General features: G+C 43.4%; 1 protein-coding gene across 1 annotated transcript; it reads right to left on the reverse strand.

The window, feature by feature from the left end:
* Positions 1–261: 261 nt before the first annotated feature.
* Positions 262–21,220, reverse strand: LOC134204941 (centrosome-associated protein Alms1a-like). The gene is made up of 5 exons (XM_062679755.1): positions 20,520–21,220; positions 19,148–20,458; positions 889–2,574; positions 531–679; positions 262–472 (listed from the first exon to the last, which is right to left on the reverse strand). The coding sequence occupies exons 1-5, from the start codon at positions 21,043–21,045 to the stop codon at positions 404–406; spliced, it is 3,741 nt and encodes a 1,246-aa protein (XP_062535739.1). The 5' UTR covers positions 21,046–21,220; the 3' UTR covers positions 262–403.
* Between the last annotated feature and the right edge of the window lie 229 nt (positions 21,221–21,449).

Genomic DNA, 21,449 nt, shown 5'->3' on the forward strand with positions numbered 1-21,449 from the left:
GCCGGACACCAAGCTCAGACAACCGATAGCTTCTTTATATGGTGATTTCTTCATTTCAGCCGCTTCTTCTGCAGATATTGGCCAACATTCCTCTTGCATTACAGAAGTCAGAAAGGCCATATCAAAAGTTTTCAAAATTACAAAGTCCACTAAATGCTATGAGAACCGTAGAACTTGTGCAATTCTTTACACGTTTTGTTCCTTGTTGGGTGTTTAAATCACTGCGATTTTTTGTTAGATCTAATTTAATCTAACACATAATTTGGCATATTTGTTTTTTTTTTATTAAAATGTCTTCAAAACATATAACTTATTTACCTTAAACAACAAGACACATTATCGGTGAACACGTGTTTCCTTTTGTACTTTCAGTAGTAGAAATATTTCTACCACATTATCCAAGCTACTCTTGCATCACTCGAACGCTGTTTGACAAATCTACTTTTCCGTGGAGAACCTTGCGCTGTAAGTTCTGAAAAATCGGAAGAAATTAAAGGCATGACTTTCAGAGTGTAAAATACTAAACTTACCCGATTGAACTTGTCGCGGAGGATGAGATTCTTGCGCTTAAGGTTGTTGATCTTTTCGATTTCCTTTTTACGTAACACCTCCGGCAGATTCCGAACCTGGCGCCGGGTGTTCTCTCGAATTGCTTTCGAAGAGAATATTCGTCTTTGTGCTGCAACGGAACGAGAGCAAGAATGCAGGGTATAAAATATGTGTGATATTCTTCGTAAGGAGTTTTTGAGCTCCATGGAGCTTCTGAGCTGATGGTCATAAGGAACAAAGTGTCAATTTTTGAGAGTGCTAATCGATCTCGTTATTCGAGAGTTCTAAAGATCACAAATAAGTTCTACCTAAATTTATTTTTTTAATAAAAATACTCACCCAATGGTGGGGGCGGCAGTCGATCCTTCGCGTTGCACTTCTTCAACGAATCGTCCGACGTCAACAGCAGAAGTTTCTTCCGCTGTTTATTCCTCTCCGCTCGCAACTTGTTCAGCTCGTTGACACACTTCTGGCGTTCCTTCATTCGCATCAAAGTACCGGGTCGGTTTTTCCGGAACTGTTCCTTGAGGGGAAGCAAGTCGGTATCGTCAGTGGCAGCCTCTTCGTTACTTCGATTGGTACTGGTGTCAGTCGAGCTGTGGTAAACTTGTTCCTTCTCGGACGGTTGCGATCGGCCCTTGGAACCCTTTTCATCGCCTTGGAATGTAATGACGTATGCTATCGAACTGGGTTTAGTTTGCTGTTGCTTGTGCTGTTTGGGTTGCGTATCGTCGACAATCTCCGTGTGGCGGTGAGGTGGCTCAGACAACAGACGATGCCGACAGGGACAGTTACAGGCACAGTTGCAACCGGCCGCTTGATGTTCATGGGTCTGCGTCGTGGTGGGAATTTTAGATTTGGACTCAAATATCGGTTTGGTTTTCATGATGGATCCAGTGGTTTGCGTGGCAGCTGGTTTTGCATGGAGCATGAGGTTTTCAGAATTCGATCGAGACGATTTGATATCGTACTGGTGGGTGGTTGTATTGGTTAGAGTGTTGGCCACGGGAATAGACATGGAATCGGACGAAATAAACATTTCTCTATTGGGAAGATTTGATTTTTGTTTGGCAATGTTATGAACGCTGTATTTCTCATCCAGAGGCGAATAATTGTCCTGTTTGCTTTGGCGTCCGCTGTATGGCTTGGTGTAGATGTGATGCTGATCTTCGAACATCTGCCGTCGATGGCGTTCATAGTTTTCGATGAACTTATCTTTGCGGCATTTGATGAAAGTAGCGATACTCTCATCGGACGTGGGTGTTTCAAGTTTAGAACGATTTTGGATCATCTTTTTCATATGATAATGCGAATTCCATCCAGACTCGGACCGGGAACCAGAAGATAATTCTGTATTTCGATTGTTAGATTGTTCACTAGGTGGATGTTCATGCACCGAAGTGTAAACCGGAGCACTGGATGCACTCCTAGCTCGTTTTTCGATATTCTCATAGAGATCTGCCTTCTCGCCGACAGGTTGCCTCGGAAGAGGTTTAGTCTTTAGCTCCAACGGATAGGTCGAGCGTGTATCCGCTTTAATCTCGCTGACCGTTTTCTGATCTTCCAGTAGCAACAGTTTCATCGTTTTCAAATGCTCAATTTTCTTATCGATCTTGAGCAATTGAGATTGCTTTTCTTTACGAAACAGTTCGAAGATTTTGTCACCCGTTGAGGGAGCACTGGCCGTGTCACGTTGGCCAAGATTTTTACGATCCTTGATGCAAGGTAGGCTTCGCTTCAGTTCTTGTTGTCTGGCATAGTCCATCTCGGAATAGGTCATCGGCTTCAGATAGTCATCCATTGCCCTGCGAATTCGTTCATCACCGGCAAGTAATCCGCTGGATGTTTCAGTCGAAGGTGGAATTGGTTGGGATAACTTCTGAGCGGTGTGGTTGGAAGAATGTGTGTTGGATGAGATTGTTTGCTGAGAGGGAGTGATGGACTGTCGACGGTGAGACGCTCGACCTACGTTGCGCGTTTGATTGCTTCTGTCACTGTGCTGCTGCAGACTGTCAACGATAGCATCTGTAAAATACGATATTTAATTATAGTCAATGTTCTTACAAAACCAAATATGGGCATACATTAAATCATAATGGTACAGCATTGTTTTTTTGGTGACCCATATTGTGCTTGCGGCTATGAGCGTCTAGACAAGACATACGAGAAATGTGTTTTTCCGTCCAGTCATTGGAAAAGAGATTCTTCGCGAAACAACCAATGAAAACGGCCTGCGGCTGGTCAATTTTGTCGCAGCCAGAGGAACGGTTATCTGTAGCATCTATTTTGCAAGAATATTCAAATGTACACCTGGACACACCCAAATGGCGATACGTGTCCTCAAACCGATCGTGTTTAGGTTTAGACGGTCGGCATTTCCAGATGTCATAGATGTAGGGACCTTTCGAGCCTAAAATATCGACTCAGACCACTATCTGGTGGTATGCAAGATTCGCGCAAGGTTGTCCAGCATCATCGGTTCTAGGCGTAAGAGAACCTGCGGCTGAACATAAAACGACTGTCATACGAGAGCGTTGTGGTGGAGCAATTCGCTCATAATGTGCTATCGCCAACTCTCTTCAACATTTATACCAAACAGCTGCATGAAATCAAGAAGGATGGAGTAGACACTGAATCAGCTGAACGAAATAGCACACAAATTTCTAGACGATTTTCCGTGAAAGCGCTATGTTTAGAGCCGATGCATACGTATCGTTTTTTTTTTTAAGTTGCGTGCACGCCGCGTCCACGCAAGGTACCTAGCATCAAATGTAGTCGTGGACACGTATACGTGTGCAGTACTTCATTTGATGCTGACTACCTTGCGTAGACGCGGCGTTCACGCAGCTTAAAAAACCGCTACGTGAACATCGGCCCTTACTTACTTACTTGATACTTGATGGGCTACAACAGCTCTTCGATGAACCTACGCCGAATGGAGTATCCTTCTCCACTGGTCTCGATCCCGGGCCAATCGCTTCCAGGTTCTCTACTAAATATTATCTTCACTTGACGTTCTTCCGGCATACGAACAACGTGGCCAGCCCACCAAAGTCTGCCGTGTTGTATAAGCTAAATAATATCCAGCCCTTTATACACCTGGTACAATTCGTGATTCATGCGACGCCGCCAGATACCGTTCTCCTGTTTACCGCCGAGTATTGTCCGCAGCACCTTACGCTCAAACCAGAAAGAAAATGGCAGAAAATGAAAATGTCGCGAGAGCTCAGTTCGGTTTTCAACTGGATCTACAATATGTTTGGAATGACACATTCTCCATGAAATGACTGAAACATCAAGTGCAATTTTCTCAAAAGATTCCGACTTTAAATTTGTTGACGTTTATGATTGGAAATGCGCGTTGAAAATAAATTATTTTAGCAAACACCGGGACAGCTGAAATATAATCTAGTTTTGAGTTTTGAAGTGGGCTCACTCACAATGCAAAATACCAGAAATTTTAAAATTACTTCTTTCTTGCTAATTAAAATTTTACTTTGCGCCTTTCCCGAGTTTGTCGTGGCGTTCCTTATAAACTAGATCAGATTTATTTTTATAATGAGCTTTTCCAAACAACCAAATGACTTAATCTTGCAAAAAAAAAACTTTACTTCCTACTGCAGAAGCTATCGCAGCGAATAACTTTTCTGCCGCAGCCATCGCTGATGGCGATCACCGCTACATACGCTATAATTCTTGGGTACTTATTCAAAAGGACGCATGTGATTTTGTAAACAATTATTCAAACGTCAATATGTCCAATCTGATGGCACTCCCACGCAAACCAACAGCACTAACAGGTAGCCAAAGGCTTGCCCTACTTGCATGTGGAGATTGTTCGCGTGGGAGTGCCATCAGATTGGACAAATCGACGTTTGAATCTTTGTTTACAAAATTACATACGTCCTTTTGAATGAGTACCCGAGAATTGTTATTGAATGTTCTGTAGATTTGAAGAAAACTCATCTTGAATCAACTCCCGGATGAGAAGCTGAAATTTCCTGATCCCAAATCCTAAGCCCCGTCCATCCTTGAACATTGTAAACCAACCTCGAGTCACAAGTACGCTGGCTTCTACCCCCCTCTTACTAACCGTATAATAATATGATATTGATTGTATATGTCACAAAGAACCATGGCTCCGTAAAGTGTTATACACGCCTGAGCCTGCCAAATAAATAAACTTGGAAAAAAGAATCTTGAATCAACTCTCTTCTGGTAAATAAAAATATATTTTAGTTACCGTCAACTGGGGGGAAGATGATCATTGAGGTGAAGATGATCATTTGATGTGTCAGTCAAAAGTGCCAAATTTTTTTATGAAACGGTAGTCAACAATATTCTCCGTTCAAGTAATGTTACCGCTAGGTAGAAATCCGAGTGTTTCGATTATAATCATGAAAATGTATTTTGTGGAAGAAAGAGAGAGATAGTCATAAATGACGCTATTTTCGTTTCAAATATTGACTTCGTAGACTTCTTTACGTAGTAAATTCAACATTCATGCAAATAACCTCGTGTATTTTCACTACTAGGTCATAATGATTTTAGTAGAGCTGTCTTGATCAACTTCACCCCAAACCAGATTACTCAAAAAATGTGTGATAATTTAATTTATTTTAATAAATGCGAATGCATTTCAGAAAACTAAAGTTGTTGATTATTGCAACGTATAGCAGTACATGTTTTGAAAATATTTGTTTCGATTTAAAATGTAAACACACATTGTTATTGCATGTTTTGTCTTAAAAATGATCATCTTCCCCCCAGTTGACGGTACTAAATAAAGATTGTCGCTGTCGTCGCTGTCCGGAACATCTTTTGCTGGCGAGGATAGGGGAGCTAAATGTCAAAGAAGGAAAATCCATACGATTTGACAGCTTGGCACCCAACATGTTCCAAACAGCAGAACAAAGGGAACCGAAGCGACAATCTTTATCTCGTAACTAAAATATCTTTTGGTATATATGGTGGTCCTGACCAAGAAACGATTTACGCTTTTTGTTGGTTGGGTAAAATTAAAAATACGCCATTGGGTAAAGTACGCCAGTTTGTTGGTATCAGAACGTCGGCTCAGCAGGCACGTTCCCATCAATTTGGGAGATTTGTGCCATCGCCTTCACTGGCCTTTCTCATCATTTACCTGACGGAAAAGGAAGTGAAAAGGGGAAAGGAAGAGGAAGTTGGAAAGGAGAATGGAACCATTTATAGGAAAGCCAATTATGTAGACTCACACGCATTCAGCTAGGGACGAAAGAGAGGTGTCACAAAAACACAGAGGACGTAACAATGGACGAACGTCAAAGACGAAACACAGAGTACACTGTGAAAAACGCATAATGCGAATCCATATAGGTGACAATTTGTTGAAAACTAAGTAAAACACATATTCATAACCCCACTCTTATTTATCCTCACGTTGAGATTAAACAAGAGTAACCGAAGCCGAACGTCAAGGACGAGACACAGAGTACACTGTGAAAAACGCATAATGCGAATCTATATAGGTAACATACACAAAGTACATTGTAAAAAAAACGCATAATGCGAATCCATGTAGGTGACAATTTGTTGAAAAAAAAACATTTTCATAACCCCACCCTTATTCAACCTCAAGTTGAGATTAAACAAGAGTAGCTGAAGCCGAACGTCAAAGACGAAACACAGCCCAGTCAACACAAAGTCGTATATGATGCCACATAAGATGCTAAAGTGGAGGCCATATACGTACTTCCCCATACAACTTGTACGTATATGGCCTCCACTTTAGCATCTTATGTGGCATCATATACGACTTTGTGTTGACTGGGAGAATATACTGTGAAAAGCGCATAATGCGAATCCATATAGGTGACAAACGCGATAAAAAATCAATAGGACTGTGCGATTAAAAATCAAGGACAATATTAAAAACTTTAATGCAATCTACCTTTTCGAAACAAAATATTGCCGCCTTTCCAGAGGCTCGGAAGCTTCCTTTCGAGTGGCTCGGCAACCTCTATCAAGAGACTCGGTATTCTTTTTTCAAGAGGCTCGGAAACCTACTTTGAAGAGGCTCAGAGGCGTCCATTCAAGGCTCGGAAACCTCTTTGCAAGGTGCTTTCAAGAGACTTGGAAGCTTCCTTTCAAGAAGCTGGGAATTCGTCTTTCAAGCTTGGAAGCGAACTTTCAAGATGCTCAAAAGCCTCCTTTCAAGTGGCTTGAAAGCCGCCTTTCAAGAGGATCGGAAGCCTTTCTTCGAGAGACTCGGAAGAATCGATTCAAGAGGCTCGTAAGCTTCCTTTCAAAAGGCTCGTAAGCCTACATTTAAGAGGCCCGGAAGCTTCCCTTCAAGAGGCACGAGATTCTTATGCCGAGAGACTTCGAAGCGTACTTTCAAGATGCTCAGAAGCCTTTTTAAGTGGCTCGTAAGCCGCTTTCAAGGGGCTTTGAAGCCACCCTTCAAGAGGCTGTGAAGCCTCCCTTCAATATGCTCGAAAACCGCCTTCCAAGAGAAACCTTTCAAGAGGCTCGCAAGCTTCCTTTCACAAGACTCGTAAGCCTCCTTTCTGGAAGCTTCCCCACAAGAGACACGAAATTCTTATTCCAAGAGGCTTAGTAGCGTACATTTAAGAGACTCAAAAGCCTCTTTTAAGTGGTTCGAAAGCGGCTTTCAAGTGGCTCTGAAGCCTTTCTTCGAGAGGATCGGAAACAACCTATGAAAAGCCTCTGAAGTCCCCTTTCAAGGGCTCGAAAGCCGCCTTCCAAGAGGCCCGGATGCCTCCCTTCAACAGGCTTGGAAGCCTTCCTTCAAGAGGTAAGGAAGCCTTTTCTCAAGAGGCTCGGAAGCTACCCGGAACTGTTCTTTCAAGAAGCTTGGAAGAATACTTTCAAAAAGCTCAGAAGCCTCCTTTTTAGTGGCTCGAAAACCGCCTTCAAGAGGTTCTGAAACCTCTCGTCAAGGTGCTCGGAAGCTTTCCTTCAAGATGCTCGGAAGTCTTCAATAGACAAAAAAAAGTTCTGTGGGAAGCTTGATGTTTAAATTTACTTTGAATTGGAATTTTGCACGTTATAGTGAGAATATCAGGCAACTTCCTGGAGAGTCATATTTCCCGTTAGTTTTCAGGTCCGTTTTTCATATATCTAATCTACGCTTATTTTCATTCATAGCAAAAAATAGAGGGTACCTCAAATAATGCAAAGGTTCGAAGGGGTACCTCTCAAGAAAAAGGTTGAGAACCTCTGATCTACAACTACCACGCCGATGACCACCATCAATGCTATGGATCCGCTCTCTGCGGAATTGCGATCAAAATGGCACGCGCGCGCCGGAATTTCAATAAAGTAACCCCATTAGCCCCGCCCTTTTGTTATCTGTTATGGGTGTGAATATAATATACACTAATAACGATTAATGAAGGGTTGGGTGTGTCATTCCAGTTCGAGACAGCAGCATGTACGGACGTGTTTTTCGCTCGCGCATTTTTTTCCTAGTGTTTTTTCTCGCTCGTTCGCTGTTTACGTTTTCGCTTCGTCGCGTTGGCGTTATTTTCTCACGGACCCGTCATTGGAGATGCCGCGGCCAATTCGGTCGCAAAAAAACGCGAAAGCGTCCATCGAAGGAGGTTGCTCTCGACGAGGGAAGTGAAAACTTCTCTTGAACAACAAGTACTCCTCGCTCAAGGATGGTGACGCCGGCAATCTGCTGGGTACAACAGCCTCTGTTCCACGACAAATCAGCAAAGCAGAAGGAGAAGTGCCCGCCGATTTTCGTGAAAGGGGATCCGTCAGACCTTCGCCCCGAACTCCGGGAACTAATCGCCCGGGGCCTTAAGTGCAACGACTGTGTGTCGACTGTGCGTCGTAGGTGTGAAGTTCATGACCGAGGGAAGGTCTCACTTCGACAAGGTGCTGGAGTACCTGAATGCGAAAGGTTCCAGTTTTACACCCACGATGTTCTCGGCAGTTGTGGGAACTGCCACAACGTCGTGGATATTTATTTGGATTCACTTGTTAGTAATATTAATTAAAACGGCACAACTTCCAGTACAACAGTTATCTGATCGATATCTTGTCACACGTCACTCGTTGATCAATCCTGTTTTCATGCTCGGCTCGCTGTCGTTGCAATCTACACGTTGACGGTGAATTACTCATTATGTTCATCGATTGAACCATCGATAGGTAGTTCGCTGGCGCTACCACATCTCCCTTTTTCAAGAGGACGTGAAGTCTGATCACACATAACATAATCTTGATATCTCGGAGGAAGACGAACATTTCGGCGAACTCTAGAGTATGCACCCTTAGAACCTTGATTGTCCTCATCGGGAAAACTGGAATCACCCGAACCAGTCGTATCGATTTCATGGCCGGCCTCTACAGCATCATTCGCGATTTTTTTTACATGGGCAGAATTACGTATTGTCATTCTCCGTGTTCTGTACGGTCAACCGTGCCTAGCACCACATGTTTGGTCGGTCCAAATGTCGACACTAACTTGTTCTGTGGCAACAAGTTCTTGAGTAACACAGTATCTCCTGGGGAAATGTTGGATGGCGTTGCTCGGCGACTGGCATCCGATTGTTCCTTCCCTTTTTGTTTAGCCATATGGTCTCGATCAGCTATTTCCATATCGGAAGGAGCAGCTTCTACGGTAATTTTGATCTGATTGTTCGGCCGAAACACATCTCCGTTGGAGTCTTTCCAGTCACGCTATGCGGTGACGTATAGTACATCATCAAATAATCGTTTAGATCAGCCTTCCAGTCGCGCTTCATGGCGTGACTAATCTGAAGACGCTTCAAAACCGATCTGTTCTGTCTTTCGACTAGGCCATTTTCTTGTGGCCAATACGGTGTTGTATTGTTCAAGTGGATACCGTTAGCAGAGCAATACGCATCGAACTCTCCGCTTATGAACTGTCGCGCATTGTCCAACGTCAAAGTTATTGGGAATCCTAAACGTACAAAGATTTTGTGGAGACGGTCGATAGTATCTTTAGCGGTGATCCGAGTCATAACTTCAATTTCCTTATATCTGCTATAGTAATCGATGACTACCAACAGATATTCGCCCGATGGCAATGGGCCCAAAAAATCGATGGCCACGTCAATCCACGGTTTTGAAGGAAGTGGTCGACTCGCAATCTTCGTTTCATGACCGATTCCCCGGGATGTCCTTCGTGAGCCAACTGTAGAATACGGCTTCGCAACTTGGACGGCACGATCATTTTATTTCCTCTGACCAAAATGTTTCCCACCATGCCTAAACAAAGAATAAATTATTTCATTTTCATTTTCATTTTGCAGCGTTTGGTGGGGCAATGAGAGCCCCAATCCAAAGCCGATAATAGAGAGGGTAATGGCAGAAGAGTCCGTGCAGACCACTTGAACGCTATGGGGTAGGATATGGATGGGGTAAAGTGAGGTTCGGATTTGGAATCGACTCGACACTAATGCAAAATGTAATTGAATGCAAACTAGTCAATGATCAAAGGCTAAAATGATAATTTTAAGATTTCTAGCACAACGTTTTTCTAGTTATTAAAAGCAATGTTTAAAATGCAATGTCTTCTTTTTTGCCATCTGATGTGGTTCGAAGGCCACTTAGTCATATAGTACAATTATAAGTTATTTAATGTGTTAGTTTTTTGTGACCACCTTGAAAATATAAAAAAAATATTGCGAATTAGTGTTCTATTTTTTAACTTTTATTTATGCAGAATGAAAATTAATTGACTTTGTTTGCTCTGAGTGTAGGTTATGCGTTCGTCAAATCACTTTGTTTACCTAAGTCATTGTTTCGTCAATGTTTTTAAGCTGTGTCGACACTACAAACTCAATGTAAGTTGTATAATGTAAAAGTGGAAACTGCTAAAGAACTTAGTTTGTTCCATTATATTTTTTTGTCAAGGTTTCCTATAGCTTTAAACTGTTCTAACAAGTAGTTTTATCGTTGATTAACTACGGTGATTATCTATTAAGTTAGGGGCCCTCCTTAGCCGTGCGGTAAGACGCGCGGCTACAAAGCAAGACCATGCTGAGGGTGGCTGGGTTCGATTCCCGGTGCCGGTCTAGGCAATTTTCGGATTGGAAATTGTCTCGACTTCCCTGGGCATAAAAGTATCATCGTGCTAGCCACATGATATACGAATGCAAAAATGGTAACCTGGCTTAGAAAGCTCGCAGTTAATAACTGTGGAAGTGCTTAATGAACACTAAGCTGCGAGGCGGCTCTGTCCCAGTGTGGGGATGTAATGCCAATAAGAAGAAGAAGAAGAAGATCTATTAAGTTCTAATCAAGGTCAGGTATAGGATTCACTTTTCGGTGGCAAGCTAAAGCTTCATTACGTCTATTGCCTATCTGTTTGTAAAAATTATCGAGAATGAAGCCGTTACAAGATTTTTATATACCATCATTATAATGTGTGGTATTTTTTTATTATTGCTCTTCGAAGTGAGGCATAACAAAATAAAACAGGCACCACGTTCCTAGTTTTGAAAAAACTTCTACTCAGTGAATCCAGCAGTCGATTCCCTACGAATATCTTGAATACTTTGTTTTTCAATAAATGCCTAGCTAGCTAAATGTAAGCGTGGCTACGACTCAGCGTCACAGGGAACGCATCAGAAAAGTATTGCCGAAAAGAAGAGAACTCACATCATTATCACTGATGAAAAGGCCTCTGCCTGACTGCACTACCATTCAAGGCTCCAAGACACGATGTCCGTTGGATCACATGGAAATGCCGTAAATTAGTGCGTCAATGCCAGATATGTAACGCGGCACCAAACAAAAATAGTCAACATGTGATACCACCACGACAGGATATGTCTTTGGTTGCCATCTCAGTGCTAATGGCGTAAGCCGACCCACCGCGGCAAGGTTACATATTCGAGGGGAAGGGTCTAAACAAAGAATAAATTATGTAATAATATTAGTGTCCATAAATGGCAGTTTTAATGAGTTAATTTCCCATACCTAGTTCATTTCTGAAAATTTCGAACGGTTTCAACTCAGGCTCGCAGAGCTTTCAATTCTGCATCTTCGGATGTAGCTGCTTCAATTTCACTGATATCCACGGCTACTGATTCAAGTATTGCGAGTATCATGAATTGGTTGTCCTTATCAAAATCTTCATTGTTACTGGTGGTCGCTAATCTTGAGAAAGGGTCAGCAATGTTTGTTGAGCCTTTGCGATATTTCACTACGAATCTGAAAGATTGCAACCTGAGCACCCATCTTTCGATCCTTGCACACGGTTTTGATGTTGGAGAAAATATCGCTTCCAACGGCTTGTGATCGGTTTCCAATTCGAATTTTCGTCCTATCAAGTAAACCGAAAATCGCTCAACGGCCCAAACGAGGGCCAATGCCTCCTTCTCCGTTTGGCAATAGCGCTTCTCGGTTGAACTGAGGCTTTTGCTAGCATAACTAATAATGCGAGGGCTACCATCCGTATCTGAAAATTGTAAAAGAACGGCACCTAATGCCACTGGCGAAGCATCCGCGATCAACCGAGTCTGTAAGCTATTATCGAAGAAGTGAAGGTTTTCGACATCAGCTATTAGGGACTTTACCCTTTCGAAAGCTTGATTCTGTACATCGTTCCATTCGAAAGAAATATCTTTGCGTAGTAAATCGCGGAGAGGGGCTGTCACTGTCGCCAGATTTGGCAGAAATCGACCAACGTATGTGACCATGCCGAGGAAACTCCGAAGTTCTTCAGCATTGGCCGGAGTCCTGAACGATTTCAATACTTCCGTTTTCCCTTATGACGGACGAATGCCGTCAACGGAAAGGTTATGGCCCATGAACATGATATCCGTAACTTTGAAGGCACATTTGCTGTGATTCAGCAATACTCCTCTAGATTTCAATGCTTTCAGAACTTTGTCCAATGCTGCATCGTGCTCCTGTTCGTCCTCGCCGAAGACCAAAACGTCATCAATATAATTGACGGTATTATCGCAGTCAGCCAGGATCTGTTCCATGATCTTCTGGAACATCTCCGGCGCACACGATATGCCGAACATCAACCGCTTATATCGATAAACTCCTTTATGGGTAATAAATGTTGTTATGTATCTAAAGATATAACATTTAAATCATTAACAGTTCATTAACTAAGACTTTGTTTATTATACCTGCAAGACTCGTCTAGTTCAATTTGATGAAAAGCAACTTTCACGTCGAGTCTGCTAAAAAATCTTGCCTTCCTCAATCGCGGTAGGAAATCCTCAAAACTTGGCATGGAATGATTTTCCCTCTGGATCGCTTCATTTGCTCTGCGCATGTCTACGCAGAGACGTAAGTCGCCGTTGTCCTTAACAATCGCCACCAACGGTGACAACCATTGGCTGTATTCGTTTACTGCTTCTATGATGTCAAATTTGAGTAACCCATCAAGTTTTTCCTCGATCTTAGTTAGCAATGCTAATGGTGGTCGTCGTATGTGTTGAGCAATTGGGGGAATTTGCTTGTCTATGGGAATACACAACTTAACTCCTTTTATTTTCGGAAACGGTCTTGTGCTGCTTTCTTCGATTGATGCGACCAATGTGGAGTGTGTACTAGGAAGTCCAATTATCCAGTGTTGAAATTGAACGCGATCAGTTTGCGTTCAAAAATATTGCACTGAACTTGAGAGCTAACGAACAGCACACGCGTTCTGACCACAAAAATGAACTCCAAGGAGGCTTTGCTCAAACAAATATGAACTCTGTCATTGGCTCAACATTTTGGCAAGGAAAAAGCTGTTGGAAGCTGTCCTCGGTTTTCCACTCAGACTTTCTTCCGAGAAAACCTGATTATGGATTCAAGTTGAATCCATAACATTAAGTATTCATTCGCTTTAAATGTCTATTGATAATGTAAATAATAATATTACCGTTTTTATCAGTTGGTGGTTTACAGTTGTTGGAGCTTTACATGATCCGAATTCGAGAAATCAACCGAAGACCCTACTATATTACCCAATATGTATTTTCAGAAGATTTTGAAAGAAAAGATACGAACAACAACGGATGATAAACGTCATTTAATATTATATTCAAGAATCGCAAAAAAAAAACTTTTATTTTATTTTCCTAAAAGAGAGTTCAGTTGTTATTCTTGATTGTATCACATGACGTGTTTTCATTTAAAACTTCCAATTTTAAACGTTATGTTTTTCAAATATACCCATGATCCTAACCTGCCAAAATATTATTGTATTAGACATAGAAATATCAGGTAGGTAGATGCTGGATATTAAATTGATAATGAAATGATTGATATGTGGTGAGTTTCAAAATAGTTTCATTTTAAAAGCTAAAAAACATGAAATATTCTTGTTGTTCACCCAGGATGTAAAAGATATCGAATCTAGATCAACATATGAAAAGGGCGTAACAGCCAAAATTTATTCCTTCTGGTTCTTCGTCCACATATAAAGCTATATATGTAGACGAAATATCAGAAGGAATAAATTTTGGCTGTTACGCCCTTTTCAAATGTTGGTCTAGGAATGATTTGACCTGTATATCAAACTCTTCAATTCCATTACTTGAAAATGTTTTACGTTTTTTTATTCGACCGCTGCTGAGAAATAAAGATCCAGGATGGGGTAGCGATACCACCTTAATATATATTGCATCAAAATCTACTAATTTTGGTTTTATAGGGATTCATTGTTCATGTTTAATATTCAAAAAATTAAAAACATCTCATCTGAATGCAAGCGTATATAAAAAAATTGACTTAACTATTATATATGTATGTGCAAATTTAAAAAAACATTTGTGTACAACTCGTGATACATCTCATGACACAATATTTTAATTAATACAAGACGTTCAGCCTGAAATTCTTTCTCTTCGTAGAACAATTTACTTTAGCATAATTTTTAACGCGTTCAAATTGTAGAACTGAACGCAGAGTTCAAGAGCTATATGAGAATTTTGAACGATGATCTAAGATTGCTATGATCAAGTTCGGTTTTCAAGAAGGAACAGGGTGCTCTTAGAACTCGTTCAGTTCAAAATGCAACACTGCAATTATCAACACCCCCAGTGCTTTTGTACTCTCTTTGCCAAGAATCGCTTGGGATCCCGATTCTACAACATAATATGTAGCTTCCGTTTTTAGCTCTTCTCCACGATCGCTGACAGAAACCGACGCCTCAAAAACTTTGAGAACTTTTAATGGTTCGGCATTCTTTCCATATGGTCGAAATGTCAACAGGCATTAGTTACGAAGATTTTTCATTTCAAGTCCTTGCAACACCAAGCGCCTCCATGTCTGCTCATCTATGAGATTTTTTACCGACCCTGAATCGATCATCATTTCGACCAAAATACCGCCGACTCGAACTGGTATCATTTCCTCTCTGTCGCAGATATTATAGATGAAACATTCGTTTTCTTCCGAATTATGATCGCTTCCGCTGAAAATTGCATTGCAACGACGCCTTTTTGAATCATTGTTCGGAATCCAATCCCGACGCTTGCCATGTTCTATCTGTCCCGTCGATTTGCAGCGTTTGGCAAAGTGTCCTACTTTCCCGCACTTGTCGCATATTTTGTTCCTTGCAGGGCAATTAGCGTCATTTGCCAAATGGCCTCTCCACCCACATCTGGCGCATTCGAGTCTGGTGGTTGACGTAGTAGGTGCAGAGACATGCAGTTTGTTAACCATGTTCGTGCTCGCAACTGTAGAGGTAGATGACATTTGTGTTGCTTGGAATTTCACAGAAGAGTATGAGTTAATAATCTTGGTCAGCTCAGTTAGTGTCAAATTTTCCTTCTGCAACAATTGCTCCTTAAGTTCAGACGGAGCGAGAAGGATTAGCTTATCAATGACACTTATTTGAAGACTTTCTTCCTCTGAACTACCAAAGTTGCATTTTGCTGCCTGTTCCACAGCCCTTTGACTCCCCATCGTTCGGTTTCAATGTCCAGAACATATACCGTTCAAAAGTTTCGTGATACTGAGGGGCAAAGTAATCGCCCAGCTTACTGATGGCCACGTCAAACGGCTTTATGTCCTTCTCAATGTCCTCCTCGACATCCGCATCCGGTAATAAACCGAAAGCCACCACAGCCGTGCTGTGATCAATTAATACGGCCTCCAGGGCCACCACAGAGACCTTTGTTCAAGTCGTCGGCTTCATGAGCCACCACAGCGATGCTGTGTTCAATCAATACGGCCTCCGGGGCCAGCACAGAGTTGTGTCTTGGTTTTCGGCTTCGTAAGCCACCGCAGTTTGACCGAGTTACCGAGTAAAATGATTTTTCGCTTCGTATTTAACGGGTTATCCCATCCTCGTCGCCAATTTGTGGGAACTGCCACAACGTCGTGGATATTTATTTGGATTCACTTGTTAGTAATATTAATTAAAACGGCACAACTTCCAGTACAACAGTTATCTGATCGATATCTTGTCACACGTCACTCGTTGATCAATCCTGTTTTCATGCTCGGCTCGCTGTCGTTGCAATCTACACGTTGACGGTGAATTACTCATTATGTTCATCGATTGGTAGTTCGCTGGCGCTACCACAGCAGCAAACCCATCAAAGTCGTGCTGCGTGGCCTCGACGAAATGGACGAAAAGGAGCTGAATCAAACTCTGGAGGAAAGTGGTCTGAAGCCTGGTCTGGTGCACCTGGATAACGGTACTATGTACCACGATGAAGGACCTTAAGCAAATCAAGGCCATCAACAGCAGTGTCGTCGAGTGGACAAAGTACAAGCTCGTGCATCGTGACGTCACGCAGTGCATGAACTGTCTCCGCTTCGGCCATGGCACGCGGAACTGTTTCATGAACGCCCGATGCACCCGGTGCGGCGGTGACCACGGTATCGACGAGTGCGAGCAAATGGAAGAGGCTGACCCCAAGTGTGCCAACTGTGGGGAAAAGCATCGGGCCATCACGAAGGCCTGCCCGAAACGTGCGAGTTTTGCGAAATCCGCAAGAAAGCTTCCTCAAGAAATCGTTGCAATTGCTCGACGAACAAAACTTCCCGACAATCCCGCTTCCACGACGGCCGATCCCGGTCCTTCCGCCGCTGCAACCGCAAAAGAACCTCGCAGCTGCTGCTGTCTCGGTCCCACCGGAAGTCAAGCCAAGTAAAGCAACATCCAGCCCGTCCACCAGCGAATGGCCGCCGCTCCCTTCCCCAGGATTCCGCCAGCAGTAAGATGAGCACCCGCAGGATTCCGCTCCGCTCTACACCCCGGAGCAGCTGGTTCCGATATTCAGCCAACTTGCGGCTCGGCTTCGAAGCTACAAATCCCGTTTCAACCAGATTTACACTCTGGGCCTTTTCGTAATTGAAAATGGCTACTAGGTTGGGCCTGGTGAATTGGAATGCTTGCTGACTCAAAAGCAAAATGGTCGAGCTCAGCGATTTCCTCCAGGAGAAGGAGATTGACGCGGCTTTCATCACCGAAACTCACCTGAATCCCGAGGTAAGCGCAACAATTCCGGGTTTTAGGCTGGTGAGGTTCGATCGAACAAGCTCTAGAGGGGGAGGAGTGGCAATCGCCTTGCGGGGCAACATCGCCTGCCGCCTGCTGCCGGATTTCAAGCTGAAAATCATCGAAGCCATTGGAGTGGAAACCACCACATCCGTCGGAGTCGTAACGTTCATCGTGGCTTACTGTCCCACACAAGTCAAAGTCGACGACGGCACATCGGCCGAACTACGAAGGGATATAGTGAAGCTCACTCGACGGCAGGGACAGTTCATCATCGCTGGAGACCTAAACGCAAAGCACCTATCGTGGGGAAACCGGAACCGAGTCGTATGGTCCAACGACGAGTTGGAGGGCCACTACACCATCCTGAGCCCTGACAGCCCTACCCGGTTGACACGGTCCGGGGCCCATGCAACACTCGACATCTTTATCACGAACATGAACGGTCACGTCTCCCAGCCGGTCGTCTTCCAGGAACTAAGCTCGGACCACTATCCGGTGGTGGCGGAAGTTGGAACTTCGATAAATCGGCACGAGCTAAACAGGCGAAAATACCACCAAGTCGACTGGGTGAGGTTACCCAAGCCAGAATGGTGGACCTCAGAAATAGTGATTTTTCCAATAAAATCCGCGCTCTCCCAGACTGTGCTAAGCCGTTCTGGAAGATGACTAAAATTCTAAAATCCAAGCCTCGGCCCATTCCACTTTTTTTATCCCACTAGACAACAATGACTCTAAGGACCGCTTGATAACTCCTGCAGAGAAGGCAGCCGAAATAAGTCGCCATTTCTTCAGCTCACACAATCTTGGACAGAACATCATCAGTGCACATGAAGCAGCCGTTAGCGAGCTTGCGAACAACATCCATTTGACTCCAAACGACTTTTCTGAGGAGTTGGAGATCTCAGCTGGCGAACTGACGGCCTATATCAAATCATCAAAAAACATAAAGGCCCCAGGCTTCAACAGCATCCTAAATCTCGAGCTCAAACACATGAGTGCTTCATTCTTTGAGCACCTTTCGCTGATCTTCAATCAGTGTATGCGACTAAGGTACTTCCTATCGTCCTGGAAGTCTGCGAAAGTCATTCCCATCAGGAAGCCTGGGAAGGCTCCTTCCTCTCCAAAAAAAAGCTATCGTCTCATCAGTCTTCTCTCAGGGTTATCCAAGCTGTTTGAAAAAGCAATTTACCACCGCCTACTCGAGTCTGCCGAACAACATAATATCACATAATATCTTGCACGAAGAGCAGTTCGGTTCTCGACGTGGTCGATCAACGTACACCAACTGACCCGTGTTACCAACGTCCTCAGACGGAACAAGTCTGTCTCTAAAATATCCGCCATGGCCTTACTCGATGTCGAGAAGGCATTCGACAATGTATGGCGTGATGGCCTGGTGTACAAACTACATCGCTACAATCTTCCCAGCTACCTAGTGAACATCATCCGCAACTATCTATCGGCAAGGACATTCCGGGTCTCAATCAGCGATGCGAGTTCCAATGCACACGACATCGTCGCAGGCGTTCCGCAAGGTAGTATCCTCGGGCCCCTGCTGTTCAGCCTGTTCACCTCCGACATGCCAGAACCACAAGAAGGCGGCACCTGGTCACCTCTATAGCCTACAGGGGACGATTCATACGAGCGCTCGTGGCAAAACTCCAGATTATTTCACCAGCTGGAAGATCTGTAAAATCACATGTAAAATCCCCCAATGGCACGACTGTGGAATGGGTTAATGACAACAAGTTTCATTCGACAGGGAGCAAAGCCTAGTAGATCACTATTGAATTTGATAACGATCGACCGTTGTGTTTAAAAGCATATTAGCACCATATAAGGTTGGTGTCTTGGCTAAATGCGAGAAAGGCAGTATCACTACTCGGTGAATTAAGTTGTTTTTTTTTTATCAATTATCGATAATAAATAGATAAAGATCAGTATTTTGTGATCAATACAAAGAAGCGTTAACTCATCCTTGATCGAATGGTCCAAAAAAATTAGAAATCCATCGAGAAACGGCTGAGATATTAAAGTTCAAAGTCTATCATATTTTCGTGACGGTCTCTGATTTTCGCAATCGCAAAATGTACTCCAATATAGAAAAAACAGACGTAGTCCTACATAAAAAAAGCCTTCGGCTAAACTTACCTTCAAAGCCGGAAGCCACTTTCTCCTCGCTATCGCCATCGTCAACAATCTCCACTATAACTGCATCAGCACCTCCACTAGTCCTTCCTGTAGAGGAACTTTTACAACTGTCTCCAATCGTTTCAACTCCACTCAATCCCGTTTGTCTACCGCCCGTGCCACTGCCCGCACCTTCTCCACCCGGTTGCCGCCTCGTATGCAAACAATCTTGCAACAGCTGTTCCTTCGTTCTGCCCTTCGGATCATTCTTCATCATTTTGCGGAATATTTTATCGACCAAACTTTGCTTCACCCGTGCGGGCAAACTTCGCGACTCGCAAATCGTGTGGTATAGCGTGATACCCAGCCGTAGCTCATCTTCAAAATTGTACGGCTCGTGGCTTCGACTGCTACTGTTACTGCCACCACTCAGCGAGGATTGTGCCTGTTGCTTCAGGGATGACGAATTTTCCGATGAACTTTTCAAACTGTTTCCCGTCGAGGATGATGGAATAAGTCTTGCTCTACTGCGAGCTACTTCCTCGTTGTCCGCACGTTCACTCGGGGGTGAGGAAAAGAATTCAAAACTGTCTGCTTCTTCTATCTGTTCGCAACCGGAGGTTGCTTCGTGTACGGAAACGGTTTTATTGATTGTAGAAGAAAGGGTTTCTGTTCCAATTTGCTTGTCAGAAGTGTCCACCTGCTGTTGCTCGGATTGCACTGCTTTGGTGAGAATTTTGACCAGACTGGTTTGAGTAGATTTAATGGCTTTGGGCGGGACGTTGGGAAGCGATGTGACCTTGGGAGTGCTCTGAGCGTCTGGATTCATCAAACTCAAAGATATTTCCGACGGGTTCGAGTATTTTTCTTTATACTTTTGATAAACGTCCTGCCACTTGTGTTTAGCATTTTTCCTTAATTCCTCTTTGGACCTCTGATCCAACTGATTCGTTTCTTTCCTAGGGGTCTGGATGTTTTTCACGACGACGAATTTTTCATCAAAGTTCAGCCCTTTCTTGGCAAAGTACCTCTGCAGACAGCGTTTTTCGGTTTCGTTCAAATCGCCCGCCCCACAGAAGTAGAATTTATCACTGGAGTTGTATCCAATGTCACCGAGAGAGTCCCATTCCAGTCGTTGCTTATTGGAAGCCACACTGCTTACGGGGGAAATATCTCTCGTTGTATCCGTCTCATCAGCCCTCTTGACGACCAGCGTTCCGCTCGGTTTCAGAATTGGTCTAATCGGATCCTCCGTCTGCTGTTCGACGGACCGTGCTTCGGGCATTGTTTGCGTTCCTGCGGTGCTTATTTCGTGAATAATCGGGGTTGGTGCTAAAAATAGATAAAATTGACGTGATTTCTTTAAAAGAATAAAAAAAATCTAGGAACCCACCAGACAAATTGCCCAACATTCCTTGCGGTGGTGAAACGACAATAGACGGCTGCATCGGTGCCGCTGGAGGCAGTTTGATCTCAATCACCGACTCCAGGTTGAAGTTAAAATTCCGACCCGATTTTTTCTCACTTCTGCTTTCCTTCACAACTACATTCTGCTCCTGTTCTGCTGGTTTACTCCCGCTCGCTGCATTTTGGTCGCTTTGTTGACCCGATTTCGATTTCGATCGTTCACTCCCCCCGGAGGCATCCAACAGTTCTGCCGATTTTCTACCTTGTTCCTTGTCGTGTATTTCCTTTCCCAGCGTTGACAGATTTTCCAACGACCGGCCAAGCTTCGCACCACTACTGGAGTCCACCTCTTTCTGCAATCCGGCCGCCGTGGGAATGCTGCCATCGCTGGATGACCTCGTCGTGTTCGCTCGCAACCGGAGAAACTTTTCCAAATCGCGATTCTGGCCGAACTTTAGATAGTACTCCAAAATTTGATCGGTCATGCGGGAATTCCCGCTAAAGTTGGCCATTTGGTCGCAAAAGAATTCACATTGGCGTACTTTTTCACTGATAAAAATAATTATCAAACTGTTTACGAATAATGCACTTTTTTCAACGGTTTCCAAGCACCATAAACAACTCCCGCACGAACAAAACGATTCATTCGATAAAAATTCCGTTAGAAAGTGTGACAGTTGCGTTTTGCGGCTGAAGGTGCGCGCTGAAAGGGTCTACTCATAAACTACGAAACCTCCTTTGGATTTTTTTTAAATTATAAATAAGTTTTATTGGGAACTTACATAAAATCAATTATTTTTCAAATTGAAAACCAAAATATTGAAAAAGTGGAGCCGTGCAAAAGAATGATTCTCGCTTAACTTTTCAAAAGGACCTAAGTAACATTTTTTTCATGAATTAATTTGAATAGCGCAAT

Source organism: Armigeres subalbatus, chromosome 1 (genome assembly GCF_024139115.2).
Source record: "Armigeres subalbatus isolate Guangzhou_Male chromosome 1, GZ_Asu_2, whole genome shotgun sequence".
NCBI lineage: Eukaryota > Metazoa > Arthropoda > Insecta > Diptera > Culicidae > Armigeres > Armigeres subalbatus.

What these genes read in the sequence shown, in the direction of transcription:
- LOC134204941 (XM_062679755.1), bottom strand. Translation starts at nt 21,045, where the DNA reads ATGGCCAACTTTAGCGGGAATTCCCGCATGACCGATCAAATTTTGGAG. An exon ending in AGTGGCTTCCGGCTTTGAAG is followed by an intron (nt 2,575 to 19,147) that starts GTAAGTTTAGCC and finishes CGTATTTTACAG; the next exon opens with ATGCTATCGTTGACAGTCTG. An exon ending in TCCGCGACAAGTTCAATCGG is followed by an intron (nt 473 to 530) that starts GTAAGTTTAGTA and finishes CCGATTTTTCAG; the next exon opens with AACTTACAGCGCAAGGTTCT.